At 40.8% G+C, this 22312-nt stretch overlaps 1 protein-coding gene across 4 annotated transcripts in view; it reads left to right on the top strand.

Moving 5' to 3' along the window:
• The window catches only part of NOL4 (nucleolar protein 4), a 195958-nt gene that overhangs the window by 35530 nt on the left and 138116 nt on the right, over window positions 1-22312 (top strand). For all 4 annotated transcript variants that reach the window (XM_009881112.1, XM_009881110.1, XM_009881109.1 and 1 more), the window contains exons 3-5: window positions 10842-10953; window positions 11465-11577; window positions 15086-15218. In XM_009881112.1, the coding sequence (XP_009879414.1) occupies window positions 10842-10953; window positions 11465-11577; window positions 15086-15218 (358 nt within the window). The remainder of the gene's footprint in view (window positions 1-10841; window positions 10954-11464; window positions 11578-15085; window positions 15219-22312) is intronic.

Here is a 22312-nt window from a genome sequence, read left to right as displayed (position 1 = left end):
CAACCTGCAGTCGTGTCAGCCACTTTTCGTCTAAGGTCACCAAAATGTGGGGGAACTACAGGTTCAAAATCTTCAATTTTAGTCATAAGAAATAGCTATTTTTCCATTACTTTTTTTTTTTCCCCAGGTATATATCTTTATCTATGAATCCCTTCACAGATATCTTATTTATAGGTTATTTCAGCTGGTTTGTTGTGGGATAAGCTCTTGGCAAAATTTCTTATAATTTGTTCCCAGCAGTATTGACCTTAAGACAGATATATGAAAGAAGACACCAGTCATCTGGGTGTGCTTTTGTAAGGCTTGGAGTGATATTTCAGGCTGAACAAACACAAACTGTCTAAATTAATTTTCATCTGTCACCTTGGCCATTTTGATACTTGGTCTTCTCTTTTAGAGAGCATTAGAAAAGTAATATTTTCATTGACCTTTCTCTTTCTATTTTCTTTTACTTCAGTAAGCTGTTCAAAGGTATAGGTCGCAAACTTTGTAGAATAATACAAGTATAAGGAATGCTGCCAACTATAAATACAATACTTCAAGTCATCATTCTACAAATACATGCCAAGTATAATATTTACTACTGCGCGAATCCCGTGATTCCAGGTCAGATAAGAAATTTGTTTATTGTGAACAGCATGAAAGACAACTAGTGTCTCTTCTCTGAGAGCAGTTTGTGCAGATTCAATAGCCTATACACTAGTTTCATCTGATGTCAACTTTTATTGCAACTGATACCTGAGCTTATTATGTCATTGTGAGCAGAGGATAAGAATGCCCAAATGCATGCTTGTGTTATTTTCACAGTCTGCAATATTTGTGCATTCATTTAATGGTGTATTAGTTTATTAAGGGCATTGAGTCATATTTCCCAAGGATAGGATTCACATATGTAATTTTTATAGACATCCATACCTTAAAAAAAGGAAAAAAGACTTCAGAACAAACTAGTATCAACTCTTGTTTTCTATCCCGATATGAGAATTAGGTTAAGTAAACAGGCTTTAAACTCTTACTAGACTAACTGGGGAAATGCATGCTCCTTTACTGGTCCTGTCATGAAAATACCTTCACTAAAAATGATGAGCTGTAGTGTTGGTCTTTTCCTGCAAGCCACGCAGTATCCATCTCCTCTGTGGCACTGCAGGAGGAAAGAGGTGGTGTCTTGGGTAACTGTCTAACAAAAAATTATACCCTAAAAGCTTTATAAATCAAACTGAAGTACTTTGGTGGGGTTTAATTTTATTAAGTGAATTGGGAACAAAATTAATTTAGTCTTGTTTCTTTGTTTACATGTCAAAAGTGAATCATCCTTGAGATCTGTGAATGTATTTATCATGCATAAGTATTCACCGCATAATTTGAGTGAAGAGAAGGAGAACACAAACTGTATGCTACAACTGCTCTTTGTTATTCATAATTCCTGGCATACGATGATCACATTGCTTCTGCTCTCTGACTGGATAACCGAAACATTTTAACAGAGAAATGATGGGAAGAAAACAACCACAATTTTGGTACAGAATTGCTAAACTTTGGAAGTTCATAAATATTGTCACTGATTTTCAGTACCTAAGTATTTCTAAAAATTTAATGGCACAGCCCTAAGAATTGGAACATACTGATTTCAAGTAATTAATTTGCTTATATATGTGCATCTCTATTTTCAATAGTGAATCTGCTCCACTCAAAATTTTGAATAGCACTCAAGCATGATTAGAAGGGTAATGAAATTGCAAAGGTGACTTAATTAACAACTGTTTGCATTTATATAGAGTGACAAACTTGGAGTAGGTAGGGTCTTTTTAATTTTTGATAGAGTCACCCCAGGTACTGAAGGGATAAAATACATCAGTGTCTCTCTGAAAGCATGTTCAGAACAGCTTACAAACTCAATTAGTGAATCTGTAATCTGCACTGACTTGTTTATGTTAACTGTGTGGAAAAAAATTGCATTTTTATAACTGATTTCTGTGGGACTTCCTACAGTGGTGCTCTACAAGAAGATAAATAGGATGTGCTGCTTGGCACCTCTCAAAGAGCTGTGTATTGGAAGGGAGCCTTATATTTTTATTGGGGCAACAATGTACCAAACTCAAAGATTATGATTTCTTGGCACAAACCCTATAGATTTATTAGGAAAGCATCTGTGATTCAATATTTAAGTTTAGAATAAGGTCCCATTTTCTTCTTCTGTGCACACTACCAAACGGGAAGGGAACTGTACAAAGTCTATGTAGATGATGTGGGAGACTAACCTTGAAAATATGCAAAAAAGAGTGAGCTTCCCATTTCACTGGCAGGTTTTGTGCTCATTTCAAGTGCCCTACTTGTATACAATATAAGATTGATGGGCTGTGTTCCTTGCCAGCATAACCGTAGGTAGATCGACACCAGCAAAAAAAAAAAAAAAAAAAAAGACCTGACATATGTATACTCGTATCTGGAGTAGACCAGACTGAAGGAATACTTAATATGATGTTTATAATCACAGCTAGTTCCCTAGTTCCCAGGGAAGTTTACAAAAAGGGAAATTGTTGAGGGCCTTGATCTGGGAGATAATTCGGTCACAAAGGCAGGATATGTGACATGAGGCCTGTCTGAGTTGGTTGCTCAGCAGGGGCACAGGTGACTAGGAAGGTGCGGAAGGTGAGAAGAGCGTGTTCCTTGGTGCCTTCGTTGGCAAGTAGCGGTGCCCAAACAGGTTGCTGTTTGTCCTACATCCCTCCTGGGTCCTCTGCCAGGCTCCACAGGGGGTGGGGTGAAATATGCTGATGCAAGGAATTGGTTAAGTTGTCCTGAGAAAGTACCGAGGATCCTTATAGGGATGACTGTACTAGGACTTGCTGCTCAGTGTCCTAGAGGAACTGCGTTGCTTTGGGATAGTACTTTTCACTCTCTGTCCTTAAGGACTTATTTTTGTATAGGCATCCCACCCTGAAAAGAGAACTGCGGTGTCGAAGTGGAGACGGGGACGCACGGGAGAGAAACGTTCAGGAAAAGAATCTGTCTGGTGTATTTGCAAAGGCATGCAACAAAGTGCATAGCAGGCTTTCTGTGCCTTTGTAGAGCTGCATTTCTTGATTTCAACTGTTCAGCTGTGTTTAAAATTTAAATTTGAGTGCTGAAGGGTAGATCAGAGGTGGAAGTAATTGGGAAAAGTTATGGCTACAGTAGCAGCATAATTGAGGAGGAACTTCTTTACTTTGAGGGTAGTGGAGCAGTGGAGCACTGGAACAGGCTGCCCAGAGAGGTGGTGGAGTCTCCCACTCTGGAGACATTCAAAACCCACCTGGACGCCGTCCTGTGCAACCTGTTGTAGGTGACCCTGCTCTGGCGAGGGGGTTGGACTAGATGATCTCCAGAGGTCCCTTCCAACCCTGACCATTCTGTGATCTGTGATAATGCAACAAGCTCAAGCTGTTAGGACAACTCTTTGTGATTCAGTGCAAACCAGGAAAAAAATAGCCTCATTACATTCTTCAAGAAACTCAAATTATCTGTGATGATGGAAGATGGAAAACATCTCTGCCTCCTCTCAAGCCCAGTTATGGGTACAGGTAGGCCAGATTTAGTGATCAAGCCCTATATTTCAGAGTAGATTTTATTTTCTTTACTTTCCTTAATATTCTTAAAAAAAATGCTAGATTTTCATAATTTAAAGAATAGAGCAAATGTCTCACCTTTGTATGTTATATGTGGACCAAGTTTCCAATAACTAACTGCATCAACTACCCAAGAACTGTTTGTGTAAGTCTCGTAGCCACTGTAAGCACCTTAAATTCTATGTGCATGTTCTACTTGAATATTTTTACCTGTGAAGGATGACCTAATATCTGCCTGTTGAGTCTGCGTAGCCACTGTGCAAAGCCTTGAAACGTTACAGCAGTGAACTTGAGTTGTGAGTGAGGGTTGCAATGTCTGAGCAGGAGAAATGGCTTACAGATAGAACTGGCTTACAGATAGAGCTCAGAGGGTTGTGGTTAGTGGCGCAGAGTCTAGTTGGAGGTTAGTAACAAGTGGTGTCCCTCAGGGGTCAGTACTGGGCCCAGTTTTGTTCAACATATTCATCAATGATCTGGATGAAGGGATAGAGTGTACCATCAGCAAGTTTGCTGATGACACAAAACTGGGAGGAGTGGCTGACACGCCAGAAGGCTGTGCTGCCTTACAGTGTGACCTCGCCAGGCTGGAGAGTTGGGCAGAAAGAAACCTTATGAAGTTCAACAAGGGTAAGTGTAGGGTACTGCACCTGGGGAGGAATAACCCCATGCACCAGTACAGGTTGGGGGCTGACCTCCTGGAGAGCAGCTCTGTGGAGAGGGACCTGGGAGTCCTGGTGGACAACAGGATGACCATGAGCCAGCAATGTGCCCTGGCGGCCAAGAAGGCGAATGGCATCCTGGGGTGCATCAAGAAGAGTGTGGCCAGCAGGTCGAGGGAGGTCATCCTCCCCCTCTACTCTGCCCTGGTGAGACCGCATCTGGAGTACTGTGTCCATTTCTGGGCTCCCCAGTTCAAGAAAGACAGGGAACTGCTGGAGAGGGTCCAGCAAAGGGCAACAAAGATGATTAGGGGACTGGAGCACCTTTCTTATGAGGAAAGGCTGAGGGACTTGGGTCTCTTTAGTCTAGAGAAAAGAAGATTGAGGGGGGATCTTATTAATACATACAAATACTTAATGGGAGGATGCCAGGGGGATGGGAGTAGTCTTTTTTCAGTGGCGCCCAGTGATAGGACGAGGGGTAATGGGCATAAACTTGAACATAGGAAGTTCCATCTTAACATGAGAAGGAACTTCTTTACTTTGAGGGTAGTGGAGCACTGGAACAGGCTGCCCAGAGAGAGGTGGTGGAGTCTCCCACTCTGGAGACATTCAAAACCCGCCTGGACGCCGTCCTGTGTAACGTGCTGTAGGTGACCCTGCTCTGGCAGGAGTGTTGGACTAGATGATCTCCAGAGGTCCCTTCCAACCCTAACAATTCTGTGAATTCTGTGAATTCTGTGAAATGGGTCAGTTAATAAAACTCCCAACCCATGAATGAAAAAAGAGGACTAGGCTGATGAGCTGGAAGAGAAGCAGGCTTGTAAAACATGGGGGAGATACTGGTGTGTCAAGGGAAAGCAGCTTGAGGAAAGGCTCTGTTCAGATAGGTAGTACATAAATATATAACATCCGAGGCATAACAGGAGTCTATTAGGTGGGGGGCAATATCTGGGGTCCTGTGCTTCAGCCAGCTGTTGCAGTAATAAATGTTTCTTGGTTTGGGATCAGGCTTTTGAGTACCTTTCCTCTTTCCTGTCACCCTAAGAAAAACCTTCCTCTGATTGTGAAATGTGGTGTGACTCTCTTCCCCTCCCAAAACAGGAAGGTGCTTGCGAGTCACCTCTGAGCAGTGAATGTGTTTTCCTCAGGGAAGAATTTTTTGGTTGGTCACGCTGTGAAATAACACCATCTCCTTCCAGTACAACTTCCCTGATCGAACAGAGTTGAAGCAGGTTTGGGGTCTGGCTGGTTTCCCTCCAGGGCAGACCTTGTCCTTGGGGAAGCAGAAGAAGACGAGGTTTGTGCAGGGCCTTAACATGCTTAAATCCTTGCATCCATGCTGTGCCTGTGTGCACGGCAGAGCAGCCAAGCCCTGCACACTTCTACTCTATGGACTTGTTCTTGCTTCTTTGCAAAGGGCAAGTGTTGAGTGTCCTGGCAGTGGTCCCGCTAGCAGGTGCTCCCCGTCGCTTCCTGCGCAGAAAGCAGCTTCTGCTACGTGGGGAGGGAAGGGAAAGGATCTGTGAAGCACAAGTTTAGCACGAGAGGGAACAGCATTTTCCACAGTATAGCAGGGTAGCGAGCTCTTGATAAAACTCCCAGCAGTAATATGTCTGCTTTCCTATGTCAGCCTTCTATTCTGACCTCTTGCTGAGGAAAGGAGAGGACTTTCCTTGGCTGGCTTGCCCTCTGTCATCAAGAAACCAATTTCTGCCACCTGGTTTGATGGCTGTGGGCCCAGGATAGATTACCATCTTCACTCTCTCTGCCCGTCTCTCTCTCTCCCCTCTTGGAAGTCTTCTTTGGATCATCTTCCCCCCAGCTTTACCCTCCTTAATTAAAAAAATATACACACACACCACCAACAAAGCCCTCTATTCTGACACATCGTATGTTCCAGACTACACATACATCCTCCATGCTAATTCTTTAGGGGTTAATAGGTTTGCTTGCAAAATTTCACTCCCTCTCCTCACACTTGTCTTTCCTGCTTTACCATATGTGTCCTAAAATCTGCCTTTCAGTTTAGAGCTTGTTAATTTTCCACATAAAAATGTAGCTTTGAAAGCTCCATCATCACAACATCCTGCACTTAAATCGTCTGAATATTGGAGAGCATAAAGGAAACTTTGCCTATTTTCTCTGCCTGCGGTGATGTGGTAGGAATGCAATACACTTCTCATGGACAATTAGGGCATGCATCCCTTAGCTCCAATGTAAATCAAATTACGTGCTCAGGTACTGGATTACTTGCCTTGTAGTAGTTGTACTCTTCATGGGATCCAGTAAACAGTGTATAGGTCAATTATAGGTCTAGAAGGCCTTCGTTGTTGAGCAATGTTTTGGATGGGTTGATATGTGTCAAAATCTATTATATCAAAGATTTTTTTGTGAATGGTGAAATAAGATCATAAAAGTTTTGACTCTGAAGCCACTGAAGTCAACTCTTTATTTTCCTCTGAGTTCAGAGTTAAAATGAAATATGTGTAGATGAGCACAGACTATATTGTTAGGAAATGTTTGCTTCTTATTCTGTGACTTCTGAGGCTAAACCAAACCCTGTATGATTCTTGCACTTTTTGCTTAATGCTCCAGACGTCTAGTTTCTTCTTCATATAATTCTTTCCCTTTACAACGCAAAAAGCATTCAGCTGTAAGAGCTATATCTAGTACACAGTACCTAAACGCCAACCTGCTAGAACCTGCTTATTTTCTGATTTGTCCGAGATACAGAATACATCCAGATACAAGATAACACATTTCTACAAGCAACAGCAGGTATACTAATGTGCAACAAAACCACTAGTAAGAATAATGAATCCCATAAGGATGCTTCTAAAGCTTCATATTTTAAAAAAGTATACTTACTTTTTTTTTTTTTTTGAAGCAATCCAAGTAATTTTATCAATATGGTAAATCAGCACTGATTTTTCTTTGACTGGTACAGGCATGTGCATGAGCAGTTTCTTGTAAGTTATGCCAAAAATATGCCGGTCTGCATTGTCAGTGTGTGGATGTAAATAATGCAATATCCCTCATTTCAATTTACTTTTCTGGCTTTATTTTTTCTTAAAATATTGAATTGTGTGCATTTGTCTTTTTTTGTGTGTGTGTGTGTGTGTGGAATTGCAATAAACCAATATTCTTTTGTTGCAGCACATCACTGAATGAGATGGACTGGCTATATTTTTTGTTAGCTACTGGCCTTGAGAAGAGAGGTAGGAGCAGGGCCACCGAAGGCAGTGAGAATATACAGCATCAGTGAGGACTGAGTCATTATTGCTTTCTTTCAGATAGAATAGAGGACAGAAACAATTTTTCCTGAGGAAGCCAAACCACTGTCTAAAGTATTTCTGCATAGTTACTTAGAAAGTGTCACAGGCCTCCAGGTTGCACTCTGAAATACTCACATGAAAGCCAGCTCCGTGAATTACATCAGCCCAACCTTGTGCACAAGCTGGTAAACTCTACTGAGGGGTGAAATATAGGATTTTTTGTTCGGCCTTGTGCTAATTTGGTTAGCTTCACAGCTCCAGCTGGTGCTAAGCCAGCTGGTTCAGTGCATGGCCAGAGTGAGCAAGCGGCTATCTACATCTTGTAAAGTAGATGGGCCCTTCTTTAATGAGAAAGGCAAACAGGAGTCTGCACTGTTGGGGGCGTGAGGTTCAGGGTTTTTTTTTGTAATCTTTCTGGCATTGAAAATTGGAACGAGCTTTTTGTGTATATTCAAGCATCAAGAATAAGAAAAGCTGTGGGTTATGTCCTCTACATATCTCTTTTAATGTCATACCTATTGTGTTACGCCAACTTCTACAGGCTGAAGACTTGGAATGTAAGTGATTGATTCAAATTACAAAATAAACAGGGGGGGGGAAGTTGGTGAAAACTGATGTTATTTAGGGAAGGGCATCCTTAAAATTGTGTCGCAGTGGGATGTTGGAGACACAAGCATCTGCTATGTGGACAAATTTAGTTATAAAACCCGGTTCCCTTATAGTCAGTGGAGCACGCCTATCAAATCTGGGCCTTAGCTCACTTGCTTTCCTGGAGGATTTTCATCTTGTTGGAGCAGAACTGGAATTTTGACAGAGATGCTTGATTAGTACAAATGGAGCATTCCTATCAAATGCAGGCAACTAACGAATCCATGGGTAAGCTCCATTAATTTCAATACAGTGCTAAATGTGTTAAATGTTATGAGAGAGAGGTTGCTGCATATGTGCACTTACCAATTTTCTTAATGCTAAATTCTAGCTGATTTTAAGTTCTTTTTTTAGATTCCATAAAGCATGAGTATAGTCAATGATTTCATATTTAGAAGGGTGAATAAGCATCTGTTCTGTTGTACAAAAACAGGAAAAATAATCTGAAAATATTTTTTTGTAGGATCTCCCATTCAAAAGTGGCTTCATTTAGTGCCGTCATATTCAGATAAATTGTTTCACACACAATTCTTTGCCAATTTTTATCACAGAACAAATTTTGCTTTTATACTAATCCCCTTCACCCCCCCAAAACAAGATTTCTGTTATATAAGAAAACAACAACAAACAGCCCAAACAGCAATACCATAAACAGGATGGTATAATTTGCGTTCTTATTTTACAATGCATCATTTCCATGTATTTCCATGAGTCATGTCACATCAACAAACACTAAACTAACTCCAGCTATTTTGCAAATGACTGTCACTGATAAATTTGATCCATGGAGTTTTAGGAAACGTAAGTTTCAACACAGGCTAAGCAGGTCACAAGCCAAGGAGAAGCATGTAGGAGAGTTAAAACTGGCCATTCCTCCTCCTCTTAGCACCCTTGTGAGGGACACAAATGATTTGCACAGCATGTAATTCCATTTACATTCAGTTAAAGCAAGTTATCTTGTCCTTCTTGTATCCACACTTTCATATACTCCACCTCCATCTTTCTGCTCTCCCTACAGGGACTTCCATCAACATAGTGGTTGATAGGAAATCAAATCCTGCTTTACAATAAGGGAATACAAGCAGATGTCAGTTGAGTCTTCTTTTAATCTCTATTGCTTGCACTTTGTCTTTCTTTGGGGATTATCTCCATTGCAAGACAATCACCTTGGTTGAGAAAAGAAGGGCTAGAGATTCCTTACAACACTTGCACTGCTCAGTGTATATACATCAACATATATAACGAATCACAGAAAAGCTATGGGTTTGCCTAGTAATGTCTTGAAAACATCTAAGTCTGGAGATTCTTCCACCCATCTGGTGAACCTGGTGTACACTGGCTTCTTAGAGAAGAAGTTTTTCCTGTTGTCCAGTTTGAACACCCCAGGCTGCGGTTGTTGGCTGTTGTGCCTGGTTATACCCTCTGAAGAGTTTCTCACCAGTTTTTGTAACTCCCCTTCGGGCAGTGGTGTGCTGCAATGAGATCTCTCCCTGCTTTTTAATCTACTCTTTGTTGCATGAAACAAATCCAACCTCAATCCTCAACCTTTCCTTCAAGTTACCTGCTTTGGGCTCCATCTACCACAGTGGTCTGCCACAGACTCCTGTCCTGCTTCTCAGTAGCCTTCTTGAACTGTGGAGGGGCAAACAGGACGCATCATTCCAGCTGCTGTCTTACCAGCACTGCGTAGAAGGGGTAATAACTTTTCTTGATCTGCTGGCCATACGCTTAATGTAGCCAGTATGAGATTTTCTTTATCTGTGATCAGAGAGTATGCTGTTGGCTCATTTTCAGCTTGGCACTGACCATCACCTCCAGGTCCTTTTCGGCAGGGCAAAACGTCTATAAAGATTGCTGCGTCCTTGGGGGGCGGGGGTGGCAATGCAATCTTTAAAACCAGCAGTAACTGCTTCCTCCTTTCCCATTTCAATAAAGAAAAGAAACCGCTTGACACCTGTTTGCGAGTACTGGTTGTAAAGAATGGTACTGCTGAAAGGGGTAAACAACTGAAATCTGTTATTTCAAGGTATCTCCAGGTGTAGCAGAGTCCTTAAAATCAAGCGACTCCTAAATTTTATAACCATTAGTAAAAATAACTTCTTGACTACGTAGTATTAAATCACAAGCTTTCCAAGAATATTTTCCCAAAACATTCAAATGCAAAGTTAAACTAGCAAGGAGACTGTCATCACTGCTGATGCACCGAGTCCTGTATCTGTCTACATATTGTTACAATAAAAATAAATAGAGCACATAAACCAAGCATTTTATTTTTTTGACGTTGATTATAAGAAAAAGGTCACTTTTAAACTTTTTTTTAGAACCATCCCTCAGTGGGTTGCCTGTTACGTATGAGTCTTTTTGCTGAAAGGAAATTGAAAAAAACAAAACAAAACTGTAAACAGAAAATGAAACCTCTTTTGACATAAGTGAAATTTTGTTCAATATTGACTATTATTAGCCGTTAGATGATAAGTAGGCAGATTGGATAGATATTTCTTGAAATCCTGCATAGTATGGAGAACATGCTTTCATTGTGCTTCCTGGCATTATAAGATAATACGCCTTATTTGGAAATATAATGATCAGTTCTGTTAAATCATGTTCAATCAGCTTATATAATAACACCTATATTTTGTTATTCATTTCAGATTTCAGAGACCTATGCCTTCCTACCGAGAGAAGCGGTGACACGATTTCTAATGAGCTGCTCAGAGTGCCAGAAAAGAATGCATTTAAACCCAGATGGAGCGGATCATAAAGGTAGTTTTAGTGTCAAATGGTGGGATGTAAAGTCATTTTATTCCTTGTACCCATTTGTATTTTCCTAGCTTAACTGAGGGTTCATAAAAATTTGGTAGACTGCAACAGTTCAATAAGTCGGATCATCTCATTTCCTGAATGTGGAAGGTAGTGAATTTTCTGCTTTTGCTTAAGGATGGAGTGTAATACCATATGCACACCTAACAGAAATATGATTTTATCTGGAGGAAATAATTTATTTTGCTATGGAAATGTTTATATGGGGGCTTAAACATAAAGAATAGATAGTGTGCATGTGCTGTAGTCATTTAGGGTAGAAGAACTCATCACGTCTCAGGGTTTGAACTTGATTTTCATTTTTCTTTGGGAGACTCCCATCTGTACAGCCTACAAGCAATTGAAAATGCCAAAGTTAGAACTAAATGACATAGCTGTCAGACTTTGACTGCAGAGTAAACTCAAGTAGCCTCCACAATTAACACGTAATGCATAATGAATATTTTTATTGCAGATAATGGGAAACCTCCAACTTTGGTGACCAGTATGATTGATTACAACATGCCAATTACTATGGCTTATATGAAACACATGAAGCTGCAGCTACTAAATTCACAGCAAGATGAGGTAAAACCTGAAGTCTTTTGTTTTTCTGTCTCCTGTGTTCTTTGGTGCTTGTCTTTGCAGTAGCCAGGAAGCTGAACTGAAGACAATCGTTGATCCCATCTTTGTAATTTCATTGCTAAAATAGTGCGTCTGAAACTAAACCAAAGCTGTTTGCAAGTAATCAGCTTGAGAAAAAAATCTCATGACTTACCACCCTGCCATGGTTGGGGGTAAAATGCTGTATTGCTTCAAGCTACTTGAGGTGCCCTTTTACTATCTGGACCAGCAGAAAGGGTAACGGGGGGCAGCATATTCACCTGAGACTTAGTGCTGTGCTCAGCAGTGACTTTCATTGTCTACTTCTAGAAAGCAGTACCATCAACAGCTGAAATGAATGGCATGGTGTTCTCAAGGTTAGCAACCAGGATGCAACACATTTTAGTGAGAGATGGAAGCCCTGGCAACACCAGTTGAAATCTTGAATGCAAGAAGCTTGATAAATAAGAGTAGAGGTTGCTTTTGAAACTTTGCATAAAAAACAGAAAAAAAAAAAAAGGAAGAAAAGTAGGCTGAGAATCACGCTTCTCCAGAGAGAATTGGACTTGAGTTGAATTGTATTTATTTCTTCTCGACAATTATTTTCTTTCTGTGATTTATTCAGAGTTTTCCCAGATCTTAAGAAGTACTTCATCAATTGGATGGCAGCTAACAAATTATTTGTAATGAATTCATTTTGCTAGAAATGTGTTCATTTACCATTTGAGCTGCCAAATAGTTAGAAGCCCGGCTATGTATTAGCCAAAAAGCAGTCCTGCATGCTGTGTCCTTCTGCCTGACTACAAGATATTTTTCAATAAAGAAAACCTTGAAAAACAGCCTTAGCAACTGGATTATGTCAAAGACCCTGACTGACTCCTGACTTCTGTGGAATCAGTCAGATGTGGCTTCATAATAAGTGGATATGGGGTATTGGTGGAGATTTATGAATTATTCAACACCCCATAGAATGGGGATTTCATCACTGTTCTAGAAATATCAGGATCCTTGTTTCGCTTTTGCCTTTTTTTTTTAATTGTGGAGGGTGTGGGGAGAGACCCCTGACTCAGAGTGCTCCGTGCACAAATACAACCTGGTCATCTTTCCCTCCTATTGAGTCTCCCCTCTGGGTGCTGCCCTGTGGGCTGTACATTTGTTGCACTGAGAACAAAAGGGCAATGAAAATGGTGTAGTACAAAGCAGGAAGATTTTTGGTGCATACATTCAAACTATTTAATGCACTTCAAAAACATACTTGGGTCTGTAGGAAGGCTCTGTTTCCAAGGTTTCATCAATCATATCTGTATTCTTGTGGAGGGGGTGGAATTGAGGCAGGAGTAAACTTGGATCCCACAACTAGCTAGCACAGTGACTGAAAGCCTCCTAATTCTCTCATCCTCAGTTGATCATTTTTAAGCTGAGCCCATCGATGAAGGGGAAACAGGCTTCATCTAAAAGAACTCATCACTGTGTGGGAATTTACAGCTGTGCAGCAACTGGTACAAGGATGCCAGCGGCTCCCAGCTCCTCTCCACATGCCGATGTGTCCACGCAGATTCAGATAAATGTTTACACAGTTTGAGGAGTGAGGTGGAGATACTCCACAGAGTGCTGTAGGCAACCACAGGCTGCCCATGTGTGTTGTTTTATACCTATGCAAGCATTAGATAGTCAGAGCTTCCTTTCTGGGAATCCATACAGATTGCCTAACCTCAGAATTGGAAAATGTAAGCTACTGCTTGCTGGTTCCTGCAGGATTCAATGAGAAATACCACTGTGCCTTAACAGAGGCACAGCCTTCCAGAAGGTCTGGGGGAGTCTGTGTTCTGATATTGTTCTTTGAACAAGCAGCGTACGTTTCCATAAACCTCAGAACCAGCTCGACATGTGCCTCAGCCCTGTCTATCTGGGGCAGGAGGCTAGTGGGCACCACAGTTCTTGTGTGAGGGCAGCATTTGGGGACGTGCTGCTGCTGTAACAGGGGTGCTCCCACCTTATCTGAGCAAGGCAGACAGGTGCCCTCTAGAGAAGCTCTCACTCTTCCATTTAGTCTTTTACAAAACTTTGAAAACAAGGTATGTTTGTTTCATTATTTGTTGTTGTCCTGGTGTGATGGTGCAGAACAGAATCACCTTTTCATGTTGTCCCACTCTCACTCCTGAATGGCATTTGGCAGTACTTCATCCCAGTTTAACAAGAGCCATGACTGCAGGGAACTTGCCTTACAAAAATTAGAGAAACGGCCATGAAAGCTGGAAACATCACTGAGATCCAAGAGAGGAGTAGATTTAAGAGCCAAGCACTCAGAAAGAAGAAAGCAGCTATATTAGTATCTGTAGAAACCAGTTCACAACAAGTATACAGTAAATAATACTCTAAAGATTGCCATTTTTCTAGGTCAATTCTGGTGAGCAACCCAGAAAAATAGTCAGAATCTTGTTAGCTGTGTTTTTGTTAAAAAAAAAATAAAAATAATTGGACAAATATTTTAAACTGATCTTCAGGGGATACAAGATTATTTGCCATATTTTTCTCTATGTTCTTTAGAATGCTTTTCTTCATAACAGGAGTAATTATCTCAGAAAAGTTGTTACTGAAAATACATCACCTTAGGCTTGTATGTTGCCTCAGTAGCTTACAGAGCAAGACTTGTGGATGCTTAATTTTTAATCCATGAGTGGGCCCATGAACTTCAGTGGGACTGAAACAAGTGATGTTAGTCATGTATTTGAACATTTGCTGAACTAGGTCCAAAACTGTTTTGCTTTTAAAATGGGGACAAAATATTTCATTGGGACTTTTACTTTTTGCCCTCTGCTATCATCCCTAGTAGGTGCTCTGTAATTAGACTTGACAGATAAATCATATTAAAGATGTATAAGGCAGAATAAATTTGAAAGTGATTCTCATGTGATTCTGTTACTTTGGTTTGCCATTGACTGTCATTTGAACATGCTCAGAAGTTTTATAAGCTTTATCATTTTCAGAGATGCTTCTTTAAACACCATAGCAGTGTAAGGGTGACATTGTGTCCAGGGAATGTCGTGGGTTCTTTTTAGGTCAAGTCGTCATTTGGAAATATCTTACTGTGAGTGGTCATAACAGTGTTACTGACCTCACTTGGGCAAGGTAGAAGATTCAGGCAGGGAATGTGAAGAGCTCTCCTCAACCAAATTTGAATAACAAGGACATGGTATGGGGTCTCTAGTTACTTGCCCTCTTTTTGCAAAATACTATGGAAACAGAGAGTGCGGTAATGGAGTATCCTCATAGTTGAACAAATTGCATTTGTCAGATTATCATATCACATAAATGCTGTGTTTTCCTTGCTGTTCTTTATGTGCTCTACTTGTTTGCTTATATACACAAAGATTTAGCATGATTATACTCCACATCAGGTGTGAGTGAAACAAACGGGAACGAGTGAACTGCACATATAACGTGAACAGTGTACGATGTTTTCTGACACGTCTCCGAAACTTTCCATTTGCAGGATGAAAGCTCTATTGAAAGTGATGAGTTTGATATGAGTGACTCGACTAGGATGTCAGCTGTGAACTCTGACCTCAGCTCAAATCTGGAAGAGAGAATGCAAAGTCCTCAGAACCTCCAGGGCCAGCAGGATGGTAAGGCTCTCGTTTCATACAGAAAATGCGGTATTGCCTTGTCTTTTTCCCATTCTGTGCCTTCATTTAGTACCTGCTGTGTCCTTTTCTTCATAGTGTGTTTCATTAGGTAATTTGAAATGTACGTTCCCTATGTCTCAGCATGAAGAGGATGAAGTTGGGTTTTTTTTTTGCAGGTTAATTTATTTGTTGCTTAGGCAACAGGTGAGTGCTTAGACCACTATATGTTAAGTATTATTATTTTTCTATTTTTATATATGTAGTGTGACCATGCACAGGCATAAAAGGAAATGAAACTCAAACCTTTCTGAGGCAAGCCAGAAGGCTAAGAAAGTTGTTTTTACTGGTTGAAATGAGGGCCAGGGGTGTGACAGAAGCATGGTTATTTGAGAGCTGGGAAATGGGATGTGATATTCAGAAGAAAGGATGAAAAAGACAAACTCCAATAGGGAAATAGAGGTAAAAGAAGAGAAAACAGAAGAAGCAGCATTGTAAATTTGAATGTTAATTATTCCTAGGTTAGTTACAACACAAAGCTAATTTGTTGGTGAGAGAGATAGAAGCCCTACTTTGCATAGAAGATGCATAGATGTGTACTCTTTGATTTCAGCCCTTGCTATAGAACAAGTTAGGTGGGCCTGGTTTGGAATTAACTTTCTCCTTGGCTACAGAGCTCACAAAGAGCCTGTCCACCACAGACTGCGACAGTGGCTCATGAGTGACACGTGAATGTGCAACACCCAAAGTGCAGGTCTATTCTATTGCTATTAGAAACAACACATTGGTATTCTGCACTTCTTACTCCATAATTTCCCGATCACATGTGCCAGTTCAGAAGTGCTTCTTATATTTCTCCTGAACACAAAATATATGGGATTTGACAGTTAAGCTGGATTCTTTCCACTTTGTGCAACATGGTTAATTGCTATCTGGTAAGCTATTTAGGTGAGAATCGGTGTGCTGCATAGTGGCTGATGGGATCTGGTCATGGGTGCGACCTTCTGCTGTGTTGCTCTCTGAACGAATAAAGGAGGAGGATGTCTCTGATAATTTGGTTGGCCCGATTCTAACCACAGCTGCCTTTTGTCTGAGTGTCCTCAAGCTATTACAAAATTTGTGCAACTTTTGACTTAATTTCTATCTATGTACATTCACTAAAGGAGCAGTTCTGATGAACAAGGTGTAGGTAGGGAAAGCCAGTTCACTTTCCTGTTGAAGTTTGGCTTTTCAGGGCTAATATATTGTAATAATACTACTAAATTAGCGTTTTCAGGGATAACTTGGAAGGTGCCATTTTAATGTATACAGCTTTCAGTGCAAAACTGTGCTTTTAGAGGTTTTTGCTTACCTATATACTCAATCTGTTTCACATATATAGACTGTTTCTTAATAGTAATTGCGTGCATGTATGTCTGAAATAAAAATTAGAGCTCAGTGCAGTAACCTGTGAGGAAATGCCTGTCATACATGTCTTAATACCTACCGCAACCAGATTCATGTGCCACATCTAATCATATTAGAACATAAGTACAAATGATAAAATGCTGCAAATCTGTCGCTTGTTATTTAAAATGTATGGGAAATAAATGCACCGTGGTCTTTGAACTGCAGGTAGTGTGATCTTACAGAATTGCTTTAAATCTCTCAGCTTTCCTTGCCTTCCACCCAGATGGCACTTGCTCACCTTCCTAAGGCAATCCTATTTTTTGCTGCATCTTCTGGCGAAAGCATCTGCTGATAGAGAAATTTGAAATAGCAACTCTTCCTGCTTCATGGTTTTCCTATGCTAGCTGTTGTCAGGTGGCAAACCTGAGTGTGGCTAGTTATAGCAACACTGCTTTTTCAGATATGGGAGAAGAGGCTGAAGGAGGAAGTGAGAGACATTAGGGAAGGAGAGGGCAGGAAAAAAGATGATTGGAAGAAAATAACGAACACAGGGATAGAGGGATGGAAGCGGGAACAGGAAGAAGGGAAGACAAAAGGGAACTTAAATGAACTTAGCCATAGAATCCCTTTTGCCATCACAGCCCTCACTGTAAAATTTTACAAATTTAATACTTAATTGTTGCACATGCACACCAAAATCATCACCAAAGCGTGAATTTGTGTGTCCAAAGCAATTCCTGCCCCCTTCCCTCAAACATTCTGTATGTCCATGAGAGTTTATGTCAGCCACCACGTTCAGTCTACAGATCAAGACACTTGGCATTTGGCTCATCTGAAATGTCTTTGCTGCGTTCTGGCAGGTGAAAACTTACTGCTGCATAAGGTTGCCTGTGCACACGTGGTTGGGAATGGTGTCTGTGGTTGTCATGGTGCAATGGGACAGCAGTGGTCTGCTGCTGCCCCAAGCATGCCCTCGTTAGGAGAATGATTTGCTAATGGGAATCATTAGGAAAACTGCTGCCTAGGGTGGATGAGTGACAGCTCCAGTGTACCCAAAGGTGATGTATTCTATCTCTTTGCTTACCTGGCTTTCTGTGTGAGGTGGCATGAGAATATTTTGGGACATCTGATGTTTTTTCCATAGATTTCAACCAATTTGGTACTATGATATAAACAGAGTCTGTGTACGCTAGAGCAATGTAAGAGTGAGCTGGGCCATGCCACTGAGGAATAGATGGAGGTGGTTCTTCCAGTTCAGTTTATCAGAGCATAGAGGAATGCTGACACTATATACGTAAAAGCAATAAGATGCTTTTATACCCTCTTCCCTTGGAGGTATATCTCCATCATACTTAGACAGGCATTTGGCTTTGGGACTCCATTGCAGAGCTCATACTAGAAAACTTGACCTGAGGTTTCTCAATGTCTTCGAGTCTAGTACTCCGTGTTTTCTGTTTCTCATGATCAAGTTGTTTGAACCTAAATAGAATAAAGGTGAATATCAGAGCAACCCATGTTATCAGCTGAAAGCAATAGACTTCTTCACCCAGAAATGTCATGGTAGGTAGGAAAAATGCTGAGAAGGAGGGCACAGAGAAGGAAAGTGTGTGGACACTTGCAGTAGATGGGTGCTGGTACTGCACAGAAGTCCTGGGCTCTGCAAATGTACTGAGGCTTCGTGAGATTCCTTGTGTAAAGCATATTAGGTTGTAAGGGAACAGGGAACTGAGAAAGAAATGACAAGTGGGAAGAATTGGTAAATTGTATCCATAGTATGGAAGTTGCCACCATACTATGAAGGACAGTTTCCACTTCAAATTAGCCTTTGTATGCTTTTAAATAACAGGACCTTGAGTCACACCTGCTGGTGAATGGCAGAAAATAGTATCCTGAGCACCTGCAGGGCTGCTGCAACTATGGGGGAGGAGTTGGAAAAGAGCTGCTGCTCTTCTCTGGGGAGTTAGAAAAGGAAAGCGGCTTTAATTCGCAATCGGTTCATTCCCCAGCTGGGAACGGGGTAGGGCTATCTGGTTACCAGTGCCTCAGAGCTGCTTTCCCTAGCAGCCAGCTGGATAACAGGCCTGCACATTGCTGGTGTGTTGCTTTCCCTTTTGCATCCTCTTCCCTTGCTTGCCTCTATTTTCTTGCTTCCCTGTACATGCTGCATCTCCCTTGTCCTAAGTGGTTTCTTTGGAGCAAGCCTTGCGTACCACGCATCTGCAGGCAAAGCTCCTACTCAAGAGATGTCATTAATTCTCCTTTCTCCTAATAACGCTCTAGGGACTCTGATGCTGCTGGATCAAACCCTCTTGCCCTTGTCTCAGACCACAGACAGCAGGCAAGGTTTGCAAACTGAGTTAGAAATACAGGAGCTTCTCTCTTTTTTTTTTTAATTAGTACTTCAATCTGTACAAAAAAATATTTTTGTAGTAGAAGCTGACCTCTAGATAGGTCTGTCAGGGGCAACAAGAGCTTCTACCCAGAGGGAAAATGGGACTCTCGTTGCCCTTGCCTGTTAGCTGAAGCCATGTGCAGAACAGCTGAGTGCGTTTGCTCCCTCGCTGTGGTGGTTCATTAGTTACCAAAGCGTGAGAGAGGTGTAGGGGGATGCTTTGATAGGAGGAAATTAAGAACATGCACAACTCTAGAAGTAACAAGAGTTAGGTATAAATTTTATGTTGATTTTTTTTTATTGCTTTTTCACTATGTGAGCTCTCAAATAAAAATCAGGGATGAGACTATTTGACAATAACTCAATGCAAGATGCAAAATTCATTTATTTTCAGTATTTCACACTGTACTGAGGTGCACCAAAACATACCATTGCTTTGTCTGGATTTGGGTGGAAGGACTACGTTCTCTTCAGTCTAGTTTTTAGAAAATGATAGTTACATGTTTAGACATTTATATAGAACTCCCCCTCACAGGCACTGTATGGAGACTGCTTATAGCAGCTAGCTATGACAAAATATGTCACAAGTGAACCTTTGACAGGGATTGTGCTGTCATCTTAGACATGGAGATTACTAATAAGCTTCTCCTGGTTGTATTTTTTTGCAATTTATAGAAAATTGAGCAATAGTACTGTAATGTAATGGAAGAGTATGCCTTCAAGTAGTTTATGGCCATTTGGATGGTGCCAGTTTCCCCACATGTTAAGTTGCCAGGCTTTCCGCATTATAGATGTAGAAGACATGGTTGTTCCCCTTAACTATTCCCTTCACTCATTTGGTGTTTGTGGTAGATACAAGTATTGGAGTCAGTCATCGAAATACCCATTTTCTGCATCAAAGCTATAAACTTTTCTCAACAGCTTCACCTGAAACAAGCTGATTAAGTTGTGAAAACTGTGTGTCTGTGCAAGGGTGCAGAGATTTCTATACCCGTGCTTGCCGTTGGTTTGTTCTCTCTGAACTGAGTCCAAGCCAAGTGTTTAATTCATCTTCCCATTCTCAACGGGTTGTATTGTCATACTTCTTTCTGCTGTTGTCTTTATTCCGTTAAAACCTGGACTCCCTGTCTTCAAACATTGACTTTTCCCACAAAGTAATTTAAGTGAGGTGTATGGGTTTGAATACGAACTGCAGGCCGAAGTGAAAAGAGATTGGTGAAGTGGCACATTGGAGTTAATGATCTCTGCTGTTGCCTATGTTTTTGGCCCTACTTTTGATGTTGATTAAAGCGAGTAGTAACAAAACCAACACGAGAGCAGATGATTCCCAGCACTAAACCCATGGCAACTCTTTTGCTGCTAATAATTTTCAGTGGAAATGTTATTTTACATTAATTTACAAAATTAATTTAAATTAATGAGTATCATGCCTTTAATTTCTGTTTAGGCACTGAAAGGTTTTACTAATATGCTTGTTTAGTATGAGGTCTGAGTCCACTTGACTTCAGTAAAGACTCACTAAAGATTAGCTGAAATGTTTGCAAAGTTTGTGTGTCCTTTATTTAAAAACTTGACTTCTTTAGGCTTCAAAACAAAGCCCCTGACATTTCTGTGGTATATGGGAATGAGTGAAATTAGCACATGAAGTCGTAAAGCTTTAATGGCAATATTAAAAATAAAATAAAAAGCAGCCTGCAAGTTTTCCTATATGCAATCTCATATACTTTTAGAAAGCCTTTTCATTTGGGGGATTTTCTGTGGCTTGACTGGTTTTATTTGCAAATTGTAGATCCATACTAACACAGCTATAATGCTATAGAAGTTGCTTATTATGGTCGTACATTATACAAGACATTGGACACGCAAAGTTAATAAGCATTTTACTCTAAAGCAAAAGGTAATTTTTGCTTAATAGTGAGGGTTTGGGCTGATTAAGACTGAAGTAGGTAGCACTGTTAGCTTATAAAGAGTATGGAAAAACAATTTCTACTTTACTTTTTTTTTTTTTTGGTGAAATGGCAGACCATTTAAAATTACATTCAAGCTAGGGCCAGGAGAGCTGACTGAATTTTATGATGTATTCAGACCTTCCACTCTTGCTCGAGCCAGTGAAACTTGTAACATTTTGGGCAATAATTTCACTTCTTATGACTAAGAGTGAAACAATACAACAAATATCAGTCTGCTGAAAGAGATCTGAGATACCTGCCTGTCTCATGGCAGTGGAAAAGAAGAGATGAGTACAGTAACATCCAGGCAATGCTAGCAATACAGCACCTTGTGCAGAGTCTTTTGTGATCTTGCTCTAATTTCCCTGAAGACGAAAGCCCACTCGTGTGAACAGGTTTTACCTTTCCCCTATTCTGGGAGATACAGCAGGGGCAGCAGGGGCTGAATGAGGGCAAAAACCACATCCCAAAGATGAGAGCTGAGACAAGCTGGCAAAAGAGGATGAGGAAGGTCTCTGCTTCAGCTGCCTGGCAATTTGTTCGGAGGATAAGCAAAGGTCTCCTGTTTCTGCAGCTGTCATCTGCCACCTTTTGCAAGCATCAGCTTCATTACTGAATAAAGCAAAAGACAGCACAGTGAAATATGCATGTTTCTGAGTAAGTCTATGGGCTTCGCTGAAGTGTTATCTTACACATGTCAAAATCACAAAGGTTTCTTTTGACAGGGGTTAGTTATAATATATTGCTCTATCTGAGAAAATTAGTATCATCTTCACCTAAGCAGAGTTAAAGCGGACCTGAGAACCTGGCATATAGTACTAGTATTATTTTGCTTCAGTGGAGCTACACCTGGTGTGATTTGGCCCATCAGATTTGCTTTGATACAGTATTATTTGCACAAACCAATACATTTAAGGAAGAGGAAAAAAGCACTGAATCAAAAACTGAAAGCCAGACAGTTGTGGAAATCTAGTTCCACTGGCGTTTAAACAGCTTCTTTAGAGGTGATACCATATCAGTGCAAAAGGCACTACAAGTGACACTAATGACTCTTGAGCAGTGTTACGATGTCAGTGATAATGCATTGTACTGAGCCTGGGCAAGAGCTTGAAATGTTGGTGCAACAGCATTACAAACTTTCAGTCCTTAACATCATCAAGGAAACCTGAGTGGAATTTTCAGTAAATCAAGTATTCTGATGTACTGGCTGCTGCTGAGGCAGCTGGTATGTGCATTGTCATCAGAATACTGAGCTGATATATGAGGCACCTCTATTGTACGATAGATGAAAATCTTCCTTTAACTCTCTATACGACTCAAATTTGGTAAGAGTTATGTGTCAGTGTCTCTCCATGGAGAGCACTCTT

Source organism: Charadrius vociferus, unplaced genomic scaffold (genome assembly GCF_000708025.1).
Source record: "Charadrius vociferus isolate BGI_N301 unplaced genomic scaffold, ASM70802v2 scaffold23, whole genome shotgun sequence".
Taxonomy (NCBI): domain Eukaryota; kingdom Metazoa; phylum Chordata; class Aves; order Charadriiformes; family Charadriidae; genus Charadrius; species Charadrius vociferus.
Note: the sequence above shows the minus strand (reverse complement) of the source record. Positions and strands in the feature narration are given on the sequence as shown.